The sequence below is a fragment of the Bombus vancouverensis genome, chromosome 11 (genome assembly GCF_051014615.1).
Source record: "Bombus vancouverensis nearcticus chromosome 11, iyBomVanc1_principal, whole genome shotgun sequence".
In the NCBI taxonomy this organism is placed as follows: domain Eukaryota; kingdom Metazoa; phylum Arthropoda; class Insecta; order Hymenoptera; family Apidae; genus Bombus; species Bombus vancouverensis.
This window is the reverse complement of record NC_134921.1, coordinates 11716960-11734996: the sequence shown is the minus strand read 5'-3', so window position 1 is coordinate 11734996 and position 18037 is coordinate 11716960. Positions and strand designations below refer to the sequence as shown.

Below are 18037 nucleotides of genomic sequence, written 5' to 3'. Positions count from 1 at the left end.
CCTTCGTCAAACTCCGCGGGCCTCGATGAAATAATCTTGGAAAGTATTCCCATTCTTTTCCTCCTTTTCATGTCTCTTTTTTTCAGAATTCTTTGCTCAATCGCGACTGAGACGCATTACCGCAATTTTCGGGTTTACCCGAAGAAAAATGACGATGGTGTGAATATTAACTCGGTTATCGCAACGGCAACGATGAATCCCATCGTTTGTTAAGCAATCGCACATTTGTTAGTTTCTATTTGTGAAAAGAAGAGAACGAGCCATAAAAAGGTTCAATTTCTTAAAAGAGAAATATTGAACTCGGTATTTGAGATAAGATTCGTCCGATTTCTCTTCGTCGGTGGGGAGAGTCTGCGACTCTCTGAAGGGTCTACGATAAAATTTTCAACCGATTCGTGAGTTGTATAATTCTACGGACTAAATCTTTAAGGACCGTATGATGCAATTAATAAGTTATGTAACGATTCCATATGCAGGATCTTTCGAAAAGCAGTAAAAGATTTTGTAGGGCAATCCCAAGGGTCCGAAACAACTCTCGAAGTGCTGCAGGCATGGTTAGGTATATTCCTAGGAGATATGAGGTGATTTTAATTCTAAAATATGGCCGAGAAGGTACCATTACGTTCTATTACAGACAACAACTTCATCGTTTAATATTCTTCTATCAAAAACTGCATATCTCTTCTAACATCTTCATACTTTCTGAGCACTTTTGCAATTTTTACATAATTTATCATCTACAATCTTTTATTTATTATTTGTACGAAGGGGAAATTTGTCCTGAAACTACCAAACTTTACTGCCAAGCTATACTCCACTCGCTATAGTGATAGAAAAGAAAAATAGAGTCGCTTCCAGTTCTGCATTTTTTATTCTAATAAAACGGAAAAGGTACATAAGCTATATAAAAAGTATGGATAAACTATCACGTTCTGGATTCTAACAGGTCTGTAAAAATCCAATGGAATTATACTAGCAAAGAAGCGTAAAACGAGGAATAAATAACTATGCAACAGTGATATCGACCGTCTTTCGAACCAGGTAAATTCTGCAAGCTATAGATACATAGCTGCATGCTCCCAGGTACTCTAAGCACACCTGGGAAATCAGACGTTTCTCGCTGGCCACTTGATAAACGTTAGGAAAGGTCTACGGAATAATTACGTTACATCGACGGCTCGGGGAAAAAGTTGCCGCTATTGCAAAACCAGAAGAAGATTCTTCGAATTGCTTGTATCTGAATCACTGGTGGCTTACTGTCCTCGTTTTCCAATCTATCTCGCACGATTATTGCAAGAATAAAAATTAACAAAAAGAAACAATTGACATGGATAAATGCTTTGTTCGCAAGTTTATCTTTAAAAAATAACACAATTTCAAACTCAACCCGAAATAATCGAGAAAAATGTCGTAGAATATTTACAAAACCTAAATGAACAGAAATAAAACGAGACGGGGGAAATAAATCCTGCCAATAAATCCATCCATAGATCAGTTTTTAATTGATCGAACGATATTGAAACGAATCTTCAATAATTTGAAAATAATGTAAAAATTATATCTAAAGATAATGTATAAGATCCACGGTCGTGATTTAAACTTGGAAAGAGATCTGCGATTCCGTACGGCTACGCAAGTCCACGTTGTACCTAGAAAGGCTGCTACGGGGTCTAGTTTTTACGAGGAGGATACATCTTCGCGACTTGTATTGCATCTTCGTGAAGTATTTGACTCCCGAGGTCGTGGGTTCAGTGGCCGGTTGCAGGATTCTCTTGGCCAGAACTATTTCTCTCAAGATCGAGCGGTTTACTTTTTACGAGTGGCTTAGCTGCAACCTGCGATGTACAACCTGTGATATAGTTGTCCAGGTACTGCTTACTCCTAACCCTGGATCTCTGTCTTGTTCGACTTGTTACTTTATGGGTCGCTGTCTCGTTGCACTCTAATCGCGAAAATTTGCATCGTTGTCCGAGCTGATTTCACGTACTACAAGTTTGTTCACACTTTCGAGAATGTTTACCCATCTACTTGTGCACATATCGATTTTTCAACCTGCGTTAAACGATGCGTTAAATTCTCTTTATCCGTCTTTCCAAAACTGGGATGTTTCAACTTTCTACGTTTCACTGCAGTTGCTATATCGACGTTGTTAATATAAAAATTGTTTTTTGTATTATCCCTGCAGATAAAAAATGGATATGGAAAAAACCCTACTACATATATATGACTAAATTTTTCAAACATCGACAATCTTTTTAATTTTAGAATGTTTCGTTAAAAGCGTGTTTACCGGAGTTACCGGTCGGTCGTATCACAAAAATGTTCGCATGCAAAATATTAAAAAGCTAGTCATAAAATTTCCATATTTTGAATTTTGGCTAAAAGCAGAGCAGAAAATTAAATTACGGCAGCAATTTTTGTTTGAACAATTTTTTAGGAATGAGATTAGCAATTTTATCGTAAGATAATATCAAAGAAGTAGAATATTCTTCAAACATCTGAGCTTAAACTCGTACGTACACGGAATAGTTTCTAAATTTTCAATTGTTCGCGAGAACTATGCCTTAAAGGATAGTAAAAGCAAATTGAATTCATTTGCGATTCCTAAAAAGCAGACAAACTATTCGTAAGCACGTTATAGAAACTGGAGACCATTACGCACGTCTACAATTAACGTTGATTATTATTCGAGCGTCGCGCTGTCCTATCGAAATTCGTTCTGTGCAGCTTCTTAACCGATAGCTACCACTTAAAATGCATAGCGTCTCCTGACCGAACGACACTGAAAGTGTTTCGGGAATGTACATTACCGATACATCGAAAATTCAGTGTTATCGAAATGCAAATAGAAATTTCCTGCTGCGTTTCTTCCGTAAGCAAATTTCTATCGTTCGCGTATCTCGCGTTTCTATCTGTTCCAATGAATGAAAAAGTCTTGCGGCCAAAATTATTTCAAAACTTCCGCCGATTAATATAAATTATTAATATTTTTCGTGCAAATCGTAGAAAATATGTATTTGAAGAATTTCTCGTGGATTAAAAAAGTCATCGCAAAGATTCACAAGGATTACCGTAAAAAGATCAACAACGATCCAAACTGTTTTTGCTACTATTTCAGTTAGCTTGGTGACAAAAAACTGTCGATAATTTTAGATTGGTCCAAGACGAAACAAACCACGAGGAACAGAGGGGAAGAGAGGAGAGAGATACCGCCTTTTGACCGTGAGTTCGGCATCGATACTGTCAAACGATCCTTCCCTTTGAACTTTCTTAGCACCGCTTCAGTTCGTCATTGGCACGTTCGCGAAGAGCATCGTTCGGATTTCGAGTGGCAGTAGTATAACACATATTCGTGACTTCTCTACGTCTTTTTCAAGTTTTCACAATGAAAATATACGAAGAGATCGACAACGTGTAAGAATTGTTACCATCCTCTTTTTATTTTATGTTAATTTATGATCATTTCGCGGATTTGATCGAAACTACCGTCTGCTTATTCGAATAGAGTTCGCGTTATCGAGCCGATTAATAGAAATCTGCTTGCAGACTACCTTTTGCTACATTTGGTCTTTGTTACTGCGAATGTTACGATCGGTGAACAATCGGTTACGTATTTCGATTGTACATATATTTTACGTCATGTGATCTAAGATAACGGAGTCGATGAATTTTAATGAAAAGGAAAGTTTCCACAATTTGTAAGAGATATTGGCACACGTGTTCGCATAATTTACGGCAGTTTATTCGAAAATAAAGATAATCCTACGTGTTCTTGATTTTACCCGAATTCACAAATTCGGTTAATATTCCGATTATTGATCTTTCCCGCTTTACATAATTTCCGTATCACGAAATTATATTACTGTGAAGTTCTCGCACTTTCTATCTGGAAATATTACACGTGATAACTAATATACGATTGTAGTTACCAGAACGGGGACAAAGCTCCTGCATTAAGAGAACGAAAAACACGAAAAAAGGAAAAACAGCGGACGATATATACTTGCAACTGTTGCCAATACGAAAGTAGTCGATACTATAACATGCAACGTCACAAAGAAAGGATCCATTCAAGGGAAAAGTTAAACATTTGTTGCGGTAACTATACACTCTCCAAAAAAATTTCCTAATCTAACAAAAACTAGTCTCAAACAAAAACTCTGGTTCGGCAAGTGTACGTGTTGAACAAAACCTTTGTTTCAGTGCGTTTGACGTCTATACTCGTCGTCTTTTGTATTTATTTACGTGACCTAAGTTCATGAGAGATTTCATGGTTAATACGTATAAATAGAAAATAGCCGCTAGCTTCTTAAAAGATGATTAAGCGTTTCTTTAGTTTATTTATTATCTGCTAATCGTTAAAAAAATTTCTGCTATACGTATCGTCGGATATCAACATCGGTGATGTCACTGTATTCTTCTATAAGAGCGTTTTATTTATTTAATACTTTGGTTTGCATACATTGTTATTAGACAAAATAGCAAAAGTATCAAGGAGAAGATACACAATAAGCACGCTAGAAGATCGACAGAACAGATCGTTTAATAAATACGCGGGCTCCGTCTAATATTTCCGAGATCGACTCGATTATACGCAACGCTCTAAATAAACCGAACGATCCTCCGCGTCGGAGATAGTGTTATGACGCATTCTTGGTTGTTCGTCCGATAAAACCGCCATCCTTTAACTTCTGCTTCTGGGGCACTTTCCAATAAGAATATCAATGTGTTCTGGTGTCAATTTCTGCGTATGATTTCACTGCGGTAGATCAATTCGTTGCGACCTCACACAACGTGCTCCAACAAGTTATCTCCCAAAATGAAACTCTTTAGTTTAATTTGTAGATTTTAAAACTTTACTTTGTGACATGTAAAATCTGTTTTCGTATCTGTTTCGCCTCTATGCGTTAATCCTTAGCACTCATTGTCGGGAAACGTTTTAACATTCGTTTCTATCGATCCACGGTATTGTTAACTAGAAATTAACTAGTTAACTAGTGAAATTTGACAAATCACGAGTTAAAAGCTACCAGTATTAGTAAATTCTCTTGGAAACTGTAACAGCAACAAGTTAGGTAATAAACCAGCCATAGCTTCATAAATAATCGATTCGTCGAGTCATTAATCATCATTGATATTATTAATCGGTAAATTATTGCGTAAGAGAACCGAGATGATTGAACTCTCGTATATCCTATCAACTTTTCAACTCTAGCCGTCCGAAACATGATCGTTTTCGAAACTAAAGAAAATCGTTCTTCTTCACGCAGGTAAGAGTTTCTTCACCAAAGGTGATTATTATGTTCATTGCGAGCAATTTCATCCTTCGAAAAGGCCCTACGCGATCATCTCGAGAACCAAGTACAAAATCATCAACGAACTGCTACCGATCGATTATCGAAAAGATTCTGCACCGAGGCATAAGAAACAAGTTGACAACTCGTGCGACAGGCAATTGAGATCGAGCAGAATTTGCGTGAAGGATCGGATGCAGACGAAAGTCAGCTTGGAGTATTCAGTGAGCTGCAACGAGTTCGACATAGAGAACATACCTCTGATAAGTTTTCTCACCGATCATCGATTGAAATCTCTTTTGAAGCAATTGTCCTCCTCTGCGAAACAGCCAGGCAAAGTAAACGAGAAAGCAGACGAGAAACCAAAGGAGCAGGACAAGAAGCAAACTGTGAAGATCGCTATCTCGTCGCAGCAAAATATCGAAAAAACGGAGTGCACGAACGGTGTGGACAATGTTCGAACGAAAGTTTCCGGTTCGTCTGTTTCCTCCTTTTCGCTCGAGTTGCCGACGAAGAAGCTTATTTTGCACCGATTCAGATCGAGCGTGCACGAATTCGACACTCCTTTGTGGGATCAAAACGATAATACCGACCACAACAAAACGAATTTAGCGAAGGAGATTGTTCCAGGCAAAATTAAGCGGCAAAGGCGGACGAAGAAATGTAAACACGTCACGGACGACATGAACAAAGAGAATATATCAAAGTTCGCCTTCAGTATGGAGCAAAAGTTAAATATAAAATTAGACAGTCGAATCGCGGTGCCTATGACGACTCAAACGCATCGAAACTTTTTGGAAGCCATCGATTTTGATAAATTTAAAATATTTGGAAATCTTTGAATACAAAAATCCTCGGAGTAAGAATTATTTATTTTTTGATACCAAAGATGATTAGATAGAGCTAATGCCCAAGTAAGTGTGATATAATTACATTTAATAAGCGATAATAACTTACAACGAAAAAAGAAAGAAATAATACAAATTTTTATATTTGCGATTAGGAATAACACGCGTGTTCTTGCGATGAACGTGTGTCTTTCGAATCGATCCTATTCCGACTGTCGCAACTTTGTGGTTGTTATTTTAATAAAGTGCACTTTAAGACTGAAATTATGCAGCGGAATGCTTGTCTTGCATAAACCCACACCTGGTTCACCCTCGTCTTCGAACATTTTGCCTCCAGGAGAGTACGTCACTTTCTCAACGCGTCAGCATTTTGTTTAATACCGCCCATTTTAAACTCTTTATACCTAGCGAGCAAACGAAGCTTCGAAACTCCCCTTTGAACGCGCTCCCGGAAAAATGTTTCATCGTCGAGCTTGTAATTCAGATTCATTTGCATGGTGCGTTTCATTTCTGCGGTGTAATTTAGGAATTCAGTACACGCAGTGACCTAAAATTTCCTGCCTAAGGACGTGCATTCGATGGGAAAAATTAAACACGGAGGGTGACGATGTCGAGTATCAAAATATTTCAGAAAGATTTTATAAGAAATATGAAACGTAAAACAAACGACTATTTTACGGAAAATGCGAAACTAAGATAATAAAATGTGGATTTGATAATAAAATAACGATAATATAGTAGTAACTTTTTAACCCTCTGTGTCTTTTATTAATTATCGTTTTTTATTTTTCAAATCGAAAGTACAATTTTTTTCTTTAGAAACAAACAAAACTCCGGTTAAAAGAGACTAACGATACTATAACTCTCGCTCGAATCGATTTTCGATCCTCTCAGAAACTGTTTCTCTTAACTCTCACATCTTTTCACAGCTCCTACACTATCCTTTCTGTCTTGAATCATTCCACACTCTCAAAAATCTCACACGTGAAACATACGTTCGTGTCATGTTCTCCATATATCCTCGGATGGTACGATGCACGTCAAATCTACATTCTCCAAATCGTCCCTCCTGCATAACTCACGCGAAACTACAGAGACACGCGAGGTTCCTCGCACATAAGTTATTACTTAACTATTCGAATACGAAATATTTAATAGGAGTACATATATATATTTATTTATTTGTATTAAATCTTTTCTCTCTAAATTTAAAGCTTCTTACTGAGCAATTAGTGGGTGTTTTAAATACAGTGCGTCCACACGCTATTACTAAGCAGCGTGTTCCTCGTAAACGACGAGTATGAGGTGAGAATGAAAAAGGAAAAAGACGAATGCTTCAAAGTGAAGTACATATTCACGATAATATTTTTTTCGTAAGTGTAAAAATTCATGCGCATTCTGCAATGCAGAATGCAAAGAATACCATGTGATGTGAAAAATATGGAAAGATGCAACGCTGTACTCTTGTATTTATGTTTTCTTCGTTTTACGTCTCATAAATTCCACGAAATTAAGGTTAAAATATCTTTATCGCGACTATGTAGTTCGCTTTGAGCGAGTTATTTTTTTTCTCTCCCGATTTTTCCTCATGCTTATCGTTTACGACAAAACCACTGACTAGTAAGAGCATGAATACCCTGTATAAATATTTGAGGCTTTACTCGATGTTCGAATCCGTGCGTTCGGGTCGCTACTCAAGACGTAGCACGTGCCACGTATTTACGCTTCTTCGTAGCTTGACCCTATCCGTTGTTTGTTTACGTTAGAACGATACCGATACTTGTATACGAAATATATTTCTAATTGATATTCACATGACATTTAATCGAAGGTTTCGTTGTGTTTCTAAGATTGCATACGTAATTACGAACGTTATACACGCAATGTGCAAATTCAGAATAAACATTGTTTATCTATGTTTGTTCATTACTCTCCTATTATTGATCGTTAACATAGATAATATTATTATTGGAAAAACATAATCGTATGTAAGTTGAGGTACGCGAACAGAGACAGGCATAGGGCGTGGTCTGGTGATAAAGTTTGAATTAGTTTCTTCGAAACAAAAGAAATTATTAAAGGGTATCCGTGGTAAACAAAACATTAAGGACTGCTACTCTAATATAAATATCCCATCAGTCTGTCACTTGTCATTCCTGCGAATTTTATTTCACAATAAGATTACATAAAAGAAACCTGTTACGATTATATTTGAGATATTGTTTAAACAATAATAAAATTTCGAATAATTCTGAAACGAAATTAAATAAATGTAATTCTAAAATATAACTCTCAATAAAATTAAAGTTCGTCCGCTTGATTAAAACGTTATAATGGCAAAATGAACGAGGAAGTAATCCGTTGTCGGAGCACTGGCGACATGACGTGCTTTCAAATTTTCCGAAGTTCTGGAAATACATGTCCACAGGACTGGAGATAGTTTCATAAACAACATTTTCCAATGCTCTCGGATGCTGGTATCCGGAGCAGAACAAGCGTTTCGCGAATGTCAGTCAGATTTTCATTAGACTTTCTAGAGGAATTTCATGAGAAATCGGATTAACCAACTTTAATTTCACCGACAATACAAGAGATTTTAATTAATAGTAATGATAGATACGACAGATCGAAAATTCGTTACCACCACATATCTAATTGTTCGTCCGCAATCCCGTAGAGAACCGGAACCTCGCTAATGGTTAAAATAACGAGAGGGGAAAAGATTAACATCGAAAAATTCGAATCTATCTGGAGCAAGTGTAAATAATTTCCTATATCTCAGAGTTTCACGCAAATGTGCAATTTATCCGATTACACGATCCTTGATGCACTTATTTATTTGTTTTCTTACTTTTTTCATCACCATAGTCGAAGAAAGGTGGATGTAGCTACTACGTTACGTAAAATTGTTGTATGAAAATCTCGACAAGATCTCGACGCGAGAAACGAGATGAGATCAGGGGTGAATTGGCAATCGGAGAGTTTGGGAAAATTCCCGATGGACCGGAAGAAATTTGGGACCGCTCTACGTAGAATGTAATTTAATGAACTAAAAATGGAGGGCCGATCATGGCGGTGATCTCCCGGTAAAACTTTAAGCCCCGGTCTGACCCTGAACGAGTTTACTATGTGAAATGAAATTTGAAGATACGACGCAATGTACGAAATCTAGGCACATGGGAATCCGAATGAACTTGCTAATTATTTGGTTGTTGAGTATCTAACGAACCGTGACTACTCATTGTCCGGTTCGTTAACACCCCGACCTCACATACACCCTTGCTGTTGCTGGTACACGAATGGAACGAGATAATTGCTCGGTCCAATTGCCACATGAACGATACTCTATCTATACTCTGTTTGGAAAATAATGTCCTCGATAACCCGAATGTAATAACGCTTCCTTATTGGTTACAGAGTATATTAGCAAATGATTAAAATCTACCTGTGATTTAATAACGTAATAATTAATTTGCATCCTATCCACTTTTTAAATCCATGTTGTTGGAATAATATATCGTCGATGTCAGTTTTTGAAGCGGCTTTCAGCGCTACGTTTATTACTGGGTCTATTCTTCAAGTACAAAGATTGCTATACGACGAGTAGAGGAGTTGACCATCTGTATCTATTAATGCACGTACATTTATCCGGAAAAAGCTTTATGATTGCACGATAAAAGCGCAGGTGGGAGTCTTTTGTTCGGTAAAAAGGTGAGTTTGGGCCGACGCGAAAATTCCAAAAAATTGTTTCATCGAAGAGGATACTCTAATTTTAATGAAGCGGACGATCACGGTCGAAAAACGAGATAGTACTTGTGCGAAAGCGCGGCCGTTGCAACTTGATGTGGATATCCAAAGGGATATTACGAGCAAGGGAGCAACGTCGAGGAACCTAAACGAGTCTAAAGCACCCACTTCTCTCCTACTCACGCTCGTTTCACAACGCGAGCGTAACCGAGTGTTTTCCTCGATGCTTCTTGACCGAGTTTCTGATGGTTCGCTGTGGACACAGAGACACGTATACTCGTAGATCCCCCAAATACGACATGCTTTCACTGACAGAACTATCCCCCGGTGAAGCTAGTGTGTATTCGGTAACTTTGTGTTTCGTTTTGCTACTCGGCACGAAATTTATTTGCCGACTGGCGAGTTCCACTCGCGAGGATTCCAACCAGCTGGATAGTACGAATAGCTTGTAAATTTTTCATCGCTCTCTGTCTCAGCACGCGAACGCTTGGTTGCGAGCCTCGTGATAGAAGTGATAAAAATACGATGCATCGATCAAAATTGATCGATGTCAGAAAAAATTAACTTTCCATTGATAGTTATTTATACAAGATATTGATACAACGTCGGGTATACGTAGCATCAAATTGAAAAGGTTAAAATACATCGCCAATCGATTAAAATTGTTATTGAACGAATATTTTTAAGTAGATTCCAAGAAGATTCCAGAAAAATGAAGAAAATTTGATTTCTCTCTTCTTAATGCTATGCAATTCACAAATATCGCTGATCTAATTCTATTTTAGGGGAATAAGCGCGCATAGTGCTGTATTGTAGGAAAATTCGTGCACCACCGGTGCAAGGCGGTTGAACGACGTATTCATCTCTAACGTAATTGTTACGGGACTCGTACTCCGATCTTTAGTTTAATCAGGTAATGCAGTTTACCGGATACCGAGGCAACCGATGCACCGTGGAATATTACTGACAGCCACCACCCAGCACGCTCTGGCGTGGGTGATGTATTATTAATTATGCCAACATGGAGCTATTAGACCAAGACAATAGCCCATAATCTCCATGTACTGAGGTAATAGCACATTCAGAAACGTACGAGGCGTTCTTCACCGAACAATGATACGTACCGTGCTCTATTCATCGAGTTCATCGAACAATCTTGGCTAAAGAATCTGTGGAATGTTCCTCTGTTACCTCTGTCGATCTTTTCAATACTTTTTCGACGTGTTAAATAAATAATAATTTATCATTGGTCAAATTTATCAATTAATTAATTAACCTGGCTGAGCGAACGTTTCGTTGTCTACGAGATATTACGTATTATTACGTATACAGAAAAATTCAGTGGATTGATGTGTTTTGTGCTGGTGCATGAAATGCGACGCAACTTTAGACTGACGTTCACTGTATATTCATTCGGTAAAAATTACGTGTTACATCGCAGACCGCGCTGTGTTGAAATACATTACCACGCAACATTGTTCTATTACGCACACTGATCTTTGTTCTTCGCCCGTGTCTAGTTAATCTTTCTTGAACCGACTACCCACATTTCTCTTGCAAATTACGTGGCTCTCTAATCGACTTTGATCGTCAGTTGAAACATCACTATTTTCCGGGTATTTACAAAGATCAAAATTTTATATTTTCGTAATTTGCTGTTTCCATTTAGTTTCAAACGATTCTATAGAGGCGTGAAGTAGTATAACTTTCTGAACGTAGATTCCCTCGTTTGCCTAAAGAATTCGACACACATGGTCGATACGTCTGGTCGCGAATTATCAAGACGGCGTAATTTCTGACGGACTCTCAAGTGCCACTTAGCTACAATTTCCAGACGATCGTTGCAGTCGGCTGCTGTAACGCTTTATCTCTTACCGTCTAACGAAGCTGCGGTCCGAGATTGCGGCACGTGGAACATCAGGAACTCGTTAGTGCGTGAAGCATCCAGGTATTCCGGAAACTAACTCCATTTACCAGCGGTACCACGAACCTCGGTGCAGATCAGAGAGGCCTGACCGAATTAGAACGTTTCGTCCCTTCGAAACGTAATTTACGTTTCCACTAGGACGGATTGATTTGCGGCGATTCCTACCGGTTGGTCGGCGAACCCGAGTCGAAAATAATCGCGACAACTCGACGAATCCTCACCGGTACTCGACGTTCTCTTCTTTTTATTCGTTTTCGTTTCGAGAGCATCGATCGATCGACGACGACGAGGAGGACAAAAGTTTTCTTTCGAATTAGTTTGCATCGATTTAAATTGGCTTTTCGTCGATGAACGTAAAACGCGCAGTTCTCCGTTTGTTTTCTACAGATGTGCGAGTAAATATCACCGTTATTTGTACGGAACTTTCGTTACAATCGTCCGAATTTAGTCGTATGCGAAAAAAATAACTGGGCGCCCCTTCGTGTGCCAATTTTTAAATAAAATTCCGTTCGATTGTTCGTCATACGCGGAACGTTTTTTAAAATAAAACATAAATAGTAATAATCCCTCTCGATCCCGTTTAAACCTATCGTATTTAAGTTGTCCATTTTTAGATCGAACTGGGTCATTTTATATCACTGCCTTTGTGCTTTCACGCTGTTACGAATAAAAAAATTCTTTAGAAAACGGATTTTGTATCAACTCGTCGCATTTTACCAATCTCACTGGTATTATTTCGTGTCCCGATATTCCAACTCTTTGTTCCTTCCCTCTCACTTACAATTAGTCTGTGAATTCAGCAGAAACTTTCTTTCGTTCAACGATTCCAATGAAATGGCTGCACTCTGTTTCGAAGCACATTGTTGCACGCGGGCAAAAATTATGCAATGTGGTAGCGTCGGAAGCGCACTCGGAAGGGTCGCCGGAGAAAGAGGTGGGTAAAGAGGTGTGGTAATTATTATCATTGGAATTTATGGTGACATCGGGATTACCCTTTCTCCGTGTTCAGCGCCATGGAACTGCAAGAAACTATTATTACCCTCGCTCGTGTTTCTTGTTTTGCCGTACCCCTATCCCGAAGGACCTCGTCCTAGGTGAAAGTCATAAATCTCAGCCACCGCCCCGGCTACACCCACCCACTCATATCCGAGAAGCATTCTGTCCCGATAAAAAACCAGGAATCGAACGATACAAGTGGGCTCACCACACGCTAAGAAAATTGAAATACATATTCGACGATGGCTCTGGATACGAATTTGCATCCGGTTGTCACCAAGGAGAAATGATACATCGGCGGACGTGGATAGCCATAAAGCGATCCAGGCTACAGTTTGATCGTAAGGTGAGAAACTCGGGACGCGTATATACTTACGACCCAATAAACTGCTTACTCATTGCTGACGAAATTGACCGGTGACTGTGAGTAATGGAATGCGGTATAACGGTTGTTGGAACTTTATAAAATAAAATATTTGACGAAAGGGTTGTTAATAGAATCGATGTTCAATCAGCTAACCGAAGATAGTATAGATGTGGCTTAATTATAAGTGGCCTATATCGTACGAGGAGAGGAAAATTGATACACGCAACTCGTTTAACAGAACTGTAGCTAAAGTTGAGTTTAAACATTGAAATTTCTTTCTATACGCATGTATCTATAAAAGCTGGGAAATTCAGAAGAGTATCCTCCAGATAAATAGGGATATTATCGTATGTTTCGTTCTTGGAAAACATATATTTCTCCACTGAGCTCCTTGTATATAATATTTTTCATTCTTAAATTGCGCATTCGAGCAATATATTTTCAACGTTCGTTATTTTATTACTCTACAACGTTATTAACACAGTAGTACAGATAAACAAAAATAAAAGCTAGGAAGGAAAAAATCCAATTCCTCTGGATCAACGTTAATAGTAACTAGCTAGCATGTATTTTTAAAAATGAAAAGCTAAAATTAAATTTTACACACAATTATTTCGACCTTTTGTGGATAGGCTTGCTTGTTTATTGAAATGTTTCACGTTCAATTCAAAGGGAATAAATAATTTTCCATTTTAATCCGATTAAGAAGTATCGTACGAGAAATTTGTACTGTCGATGCTTTGACCATCGTGTTAGTATTAATAATACGCGATAGGAGCTCTACCTTTAGACTAAAATATCTATTGCGACGAAGCTACGCATTATTAGCCAGGATTAACATCAGCTTTCTCTACAGTAGCTGATAAGGGATATTTGAGAGGATTCGTCGAATACAAAGCGAATATATAACGAACTCTAACATCAAAGAGAGTTTTGCCATCAGAGAAAAAAGCTACGATACCTTTTAACGAATATTAGAATGAATAAAACATAGTCCTAAGATAATACGTACTTAATAGATCGTAGTAATAGCTACAAATCATCGAACGATTTTATCGAAAACGAATCGTTCGATCTTTGTATGAAAAGACTTCGTTCTATGCATTTTCATATGGAATCAACCCTTTTCGATTATATCGCCAATTACAGAAATATCCTGTATCGTATCTCCGCAAAATTCTATTTCCTTCGAGAAGATATCTCTCGCACCCGTATCCTTCAGAGTGATAGTAAAACTAGCCATCCAGTACAGTGAATAACTGAAATTCGCGCTTGCATTAAATCAACGTAGAATATATACGTATACTGGTTGAAATTCGATATAGAATCCGAGGTTCTGATCGGTGCAGTGCATTCGTTAGCCCGCAGTTTCTTTAACGCGGCGATAGACCGAGCGGAGCAGAAAGTGGAAGAATTATTGCCGTGTGTACAGATACGCCTAAGGGGCCTGGCTAACCCTTTACGATCCATTCAGACGATAGCCGAGAAACGATAGCCGAGGATCGATAGCCGAGCGTTATTGTGAAATTTTCTTATTACGTGTAATACGAGGAGCCGCGTGATTTACCGTCTTTGAAAAGAACCATCGAGAACGAGATTCCTAATTAAAGTCGTCTATATTACCGAGAGTTTACCAGTCGGGAGACCGTATGTAATTAATTCTCCGCAATATCTGGTTACCGTGCTCCATAGATACAACTGCAGATACCGCGTGCAGGAAAGAACGCGATGGAACTACTCGACTATTCGTGCGTAACGAAGCGAATTTACTCCGGAGCTGGTTCTTTTTTCGTGCCTTTCCTTTTCACCTTGTACGCCTCTGCCCACCCAACTCCGTGTCGCGATTAACCTAAATTAACCCTTTCTACACTGGTACGATACGTACAGCGATAAACAAACGTATCGGGAGTACGTAACTCGTTGTTGGAAACGATGAAACGTCTTTCGAAAGAACTTGTTTTCGCTGATCTACGATATCTTCGCTCTAAATTGTTCGTTGTATCATTTGTTCGCTGTACTATCGTTTGTTCCGACATACTTCAAGAAGTGGTTTACCATGTTTTTATACATTTACTTCTTTTTAAGTTAAACGCTCTTTGGCCCACGGCTAGTTTGCTTCAGGAAGTTGTTTCTAAAGACAGTGATAGTAAAAAGTTTCGTTTGAACTAGAGATATACCGACTAAGGTTTGGCCGGATAGCCCACTATCCGACTAACCGATTAATCGGCTATCAAGAAGCAGATCGGTCGGTCGATTAGTCGTTTCTGTCGATTATTTTCAAATATCGCTACAAAAGAGAAGGAAGAGAAGATTTCTTAACATTATCTGTTGTATTCATCTTATCGCGGCTTGTTTCAAAGAGTTGTTTCTTATGATAAAATTAAGAAATAATAACCAAAGTACTTGTTTCATTTATTTCAGTAAATAACAATTAATATTTTTGTTTTTTTATGTAATAATTACGTTACTTGTGAATATCTACCTATAAGTAAGAATACTGCGTATTAAAAAATAGCAAAATTATACTAATAGCAATAAAGGAAGAACATTGTATTTTTATTTCTATACCTTATAAAGTAATACTAAAAATTTGAAGTCGATCGATCGGCTGTTTTTGCCAACAAAATGTAGCCGGGTAGTCGGCTTAACCGACTAGCCGGTACGTAAGCCACACGCGTGACAGTAAATCGAAATTTTACATATACTCGATCAATGAATCACTAGCATCAATTTCTATAAGAAAGAAAGATAAAAATCGAGTCGGGAGAGATAGAATCGTTGTTGCGCGAAGCACGATTCGTTTCGCCTAACAGGCGGCAGATAACGTGATTCGTTTCTACAAAAAAGAAAATTTCGAAGAACCACGTGAACACTGGTGGTTTACCAATTGCTGCAAGTACAAACCGATAATTATGCAGTGCATACGGTGGACTCGTGCGTGTCGCAGCGTCACAACGTCTTGAACTCGCCACTTAATTTCCTGTTTAAAATACACGATCAATTATGTAAACGTTGCTCCCGTTACTTTCCCGACGAAAGTGAATGCTGTGGCATCCGTCGCGTGTGTGTTCCGTCGAACCTCGTTCATTTAGCGCAACGAATGACCATGGACGCTTATTAGGGAGATTGTATTGCGAAGATAGGTATCATGGGCGTAGTATGCTACAATTGTGTGAAATCGATATTAGTAACCGGTCAAAGCCAGTAGACCTGGTCGTATGGATAACTGTTTCCTCGCTTTTTTGTTTTTACTTTGTAAGAAGCAAAGAATTGTAGACTTATTACCTGTTTTTAGTTGCCATTCGTCCCCTATATCAATTTGAAACGTTATAATAATTTGTCAAATATACAGAAATTTCATTCTTTTATTTTCACCGGAAGAATTTTGCTGGAAGAAGTTTACTTATCTTTTCGACCACTGTGTCAATTTGGAATCGGAGGCGAATCGAATTGGGAAGATGGACGTTAATTTGCTTGCAACAATAGACAACAATAGACAATATAGAAGTTTCAAAGACTGAAGAGATGAATTTATGATATTAAGTTAATATTGTTCGGTATTAATGTCGACTAGTATCGAAGTTGGATGAGAAATTCGGTTAATTCGAGTTTAGATCAGCCAAACCGAATGTTAAAAATTCGTTTAACGTGTCATCGAACCTGTCCTTGGAAGATTGTAAATGAAGGTACAGGCGGGAGAACGCTAATGAAGATCTTTTGGCCGGTTTCCTGAATTTTGAATACGTTACGGTCCAAATTCGCTGCATTCGGCATGCAGGTGTGCAATGCAGAGAAATTCCATATGTCCTTAGTATGGAAAACTATTCCGCAATTCTGTAGTTCCTACGTGAAACCACTTTCGTGAATTTCTAATAGAGTAATTACTATCGTAGAAAGGAAGAAAGTGCAGAGAACCGCACGAAATTATTTTCTGAATTTTGCTGAAACCCGAACCAAGAATAAAACGAAAGAGGAAACTAAGAAATTCGAGACCAGGGAGGACAAGTATATGTAAATTTTTCACCTAGAAAATAACGAAAAGATCACGCATCGTTGCATCATAAATTCAGATCACGTAGTATACCTCCTGACTTTTTCAACGAGACAATTCTTAATAAGGTCTTTGAATTTATCTTGATATCGATTGTAATATTCTCAAAATGTATATGTAAAACCTCAACTTCTGTGTAAAATTTCCTAACATTTATTCACTTTTCGACCTCAACTTAACGAAAAAAGAAGAAGCGTTCATCGCACGGTTGATACTTGCAACAAAGGGAAAACAGAGGAAAAATATATGACCCATTTCGTGAAATCTTTCCGTGTGACCGCTTCAACCGGATACAACGCGAAGAGAGTATCGCAAACGAAAAAGGGCACAGTCCATTAAGCACACGTTCCAGAAATTCGTCAAAAGACCGACCCGGAGCGCAAAAGAATTAGCTGTCTTGTCCGATCTTTTTCGCGTGATATCTTCGCTGCGAGAGGAACGAAAGTGGTGCATCAGGGGCGACGACAGAACAGTGGCAGCGATGCGGCAGAATTTAAACGCTGCAAGTAGTCACTTGCTGGCCAGGTGATCCTCGAATGGTCGATACGGGTGCCCTTATTACCGCTGTCTGTCCTTAATTCAGAGTTACGCCACTGCGGCGTGCATTCTACCTGCGAGGAATTGCTTTCACAGCTCAATGAGAATCCTCCGATTACCCGAATCGGAGGAAGTGAAAGAGCAAAGGTTGTTCTCCAGTACGTGACAGAATGTCGCCACGATATTGGCGAACCGACTGACGCATGCGTCGCCGACGATTCGCCGCAATTTTGGAATCTTGTCAACAAACATCTCACTGTGCGCCCTTAA

At 38.5% G+C, this 18037-nt stretch overlaps 1 protein-coding gene across 1 annotated transcript; it reads left to right on the top strand.

Annotated features, from left to right (window-relative positions):
- Positions 1-3293: 3293 nt before the first annotated feature.
- On the top strand, positions 3294-6390 carry LOC117154795 (uncharacterized). Its single transcript, XM_033330078.2, has 3 exons — positions 3294-3414; positions 3926-4098; positions 5271-6390. Exons 1-3 carry the CDS (start codon positions 3386-3388, stop codon positions 6134-6136), a joined length of 1068 nt encoding a protein of 355 aa, XP_033185969.1. The 5' UTR covers positions 3294-3385; the 3' UTR covers positions 6137-6390.
- The last annotated feature ends 11647 nt before the right edge of the window (positions 6391-18037 follow it).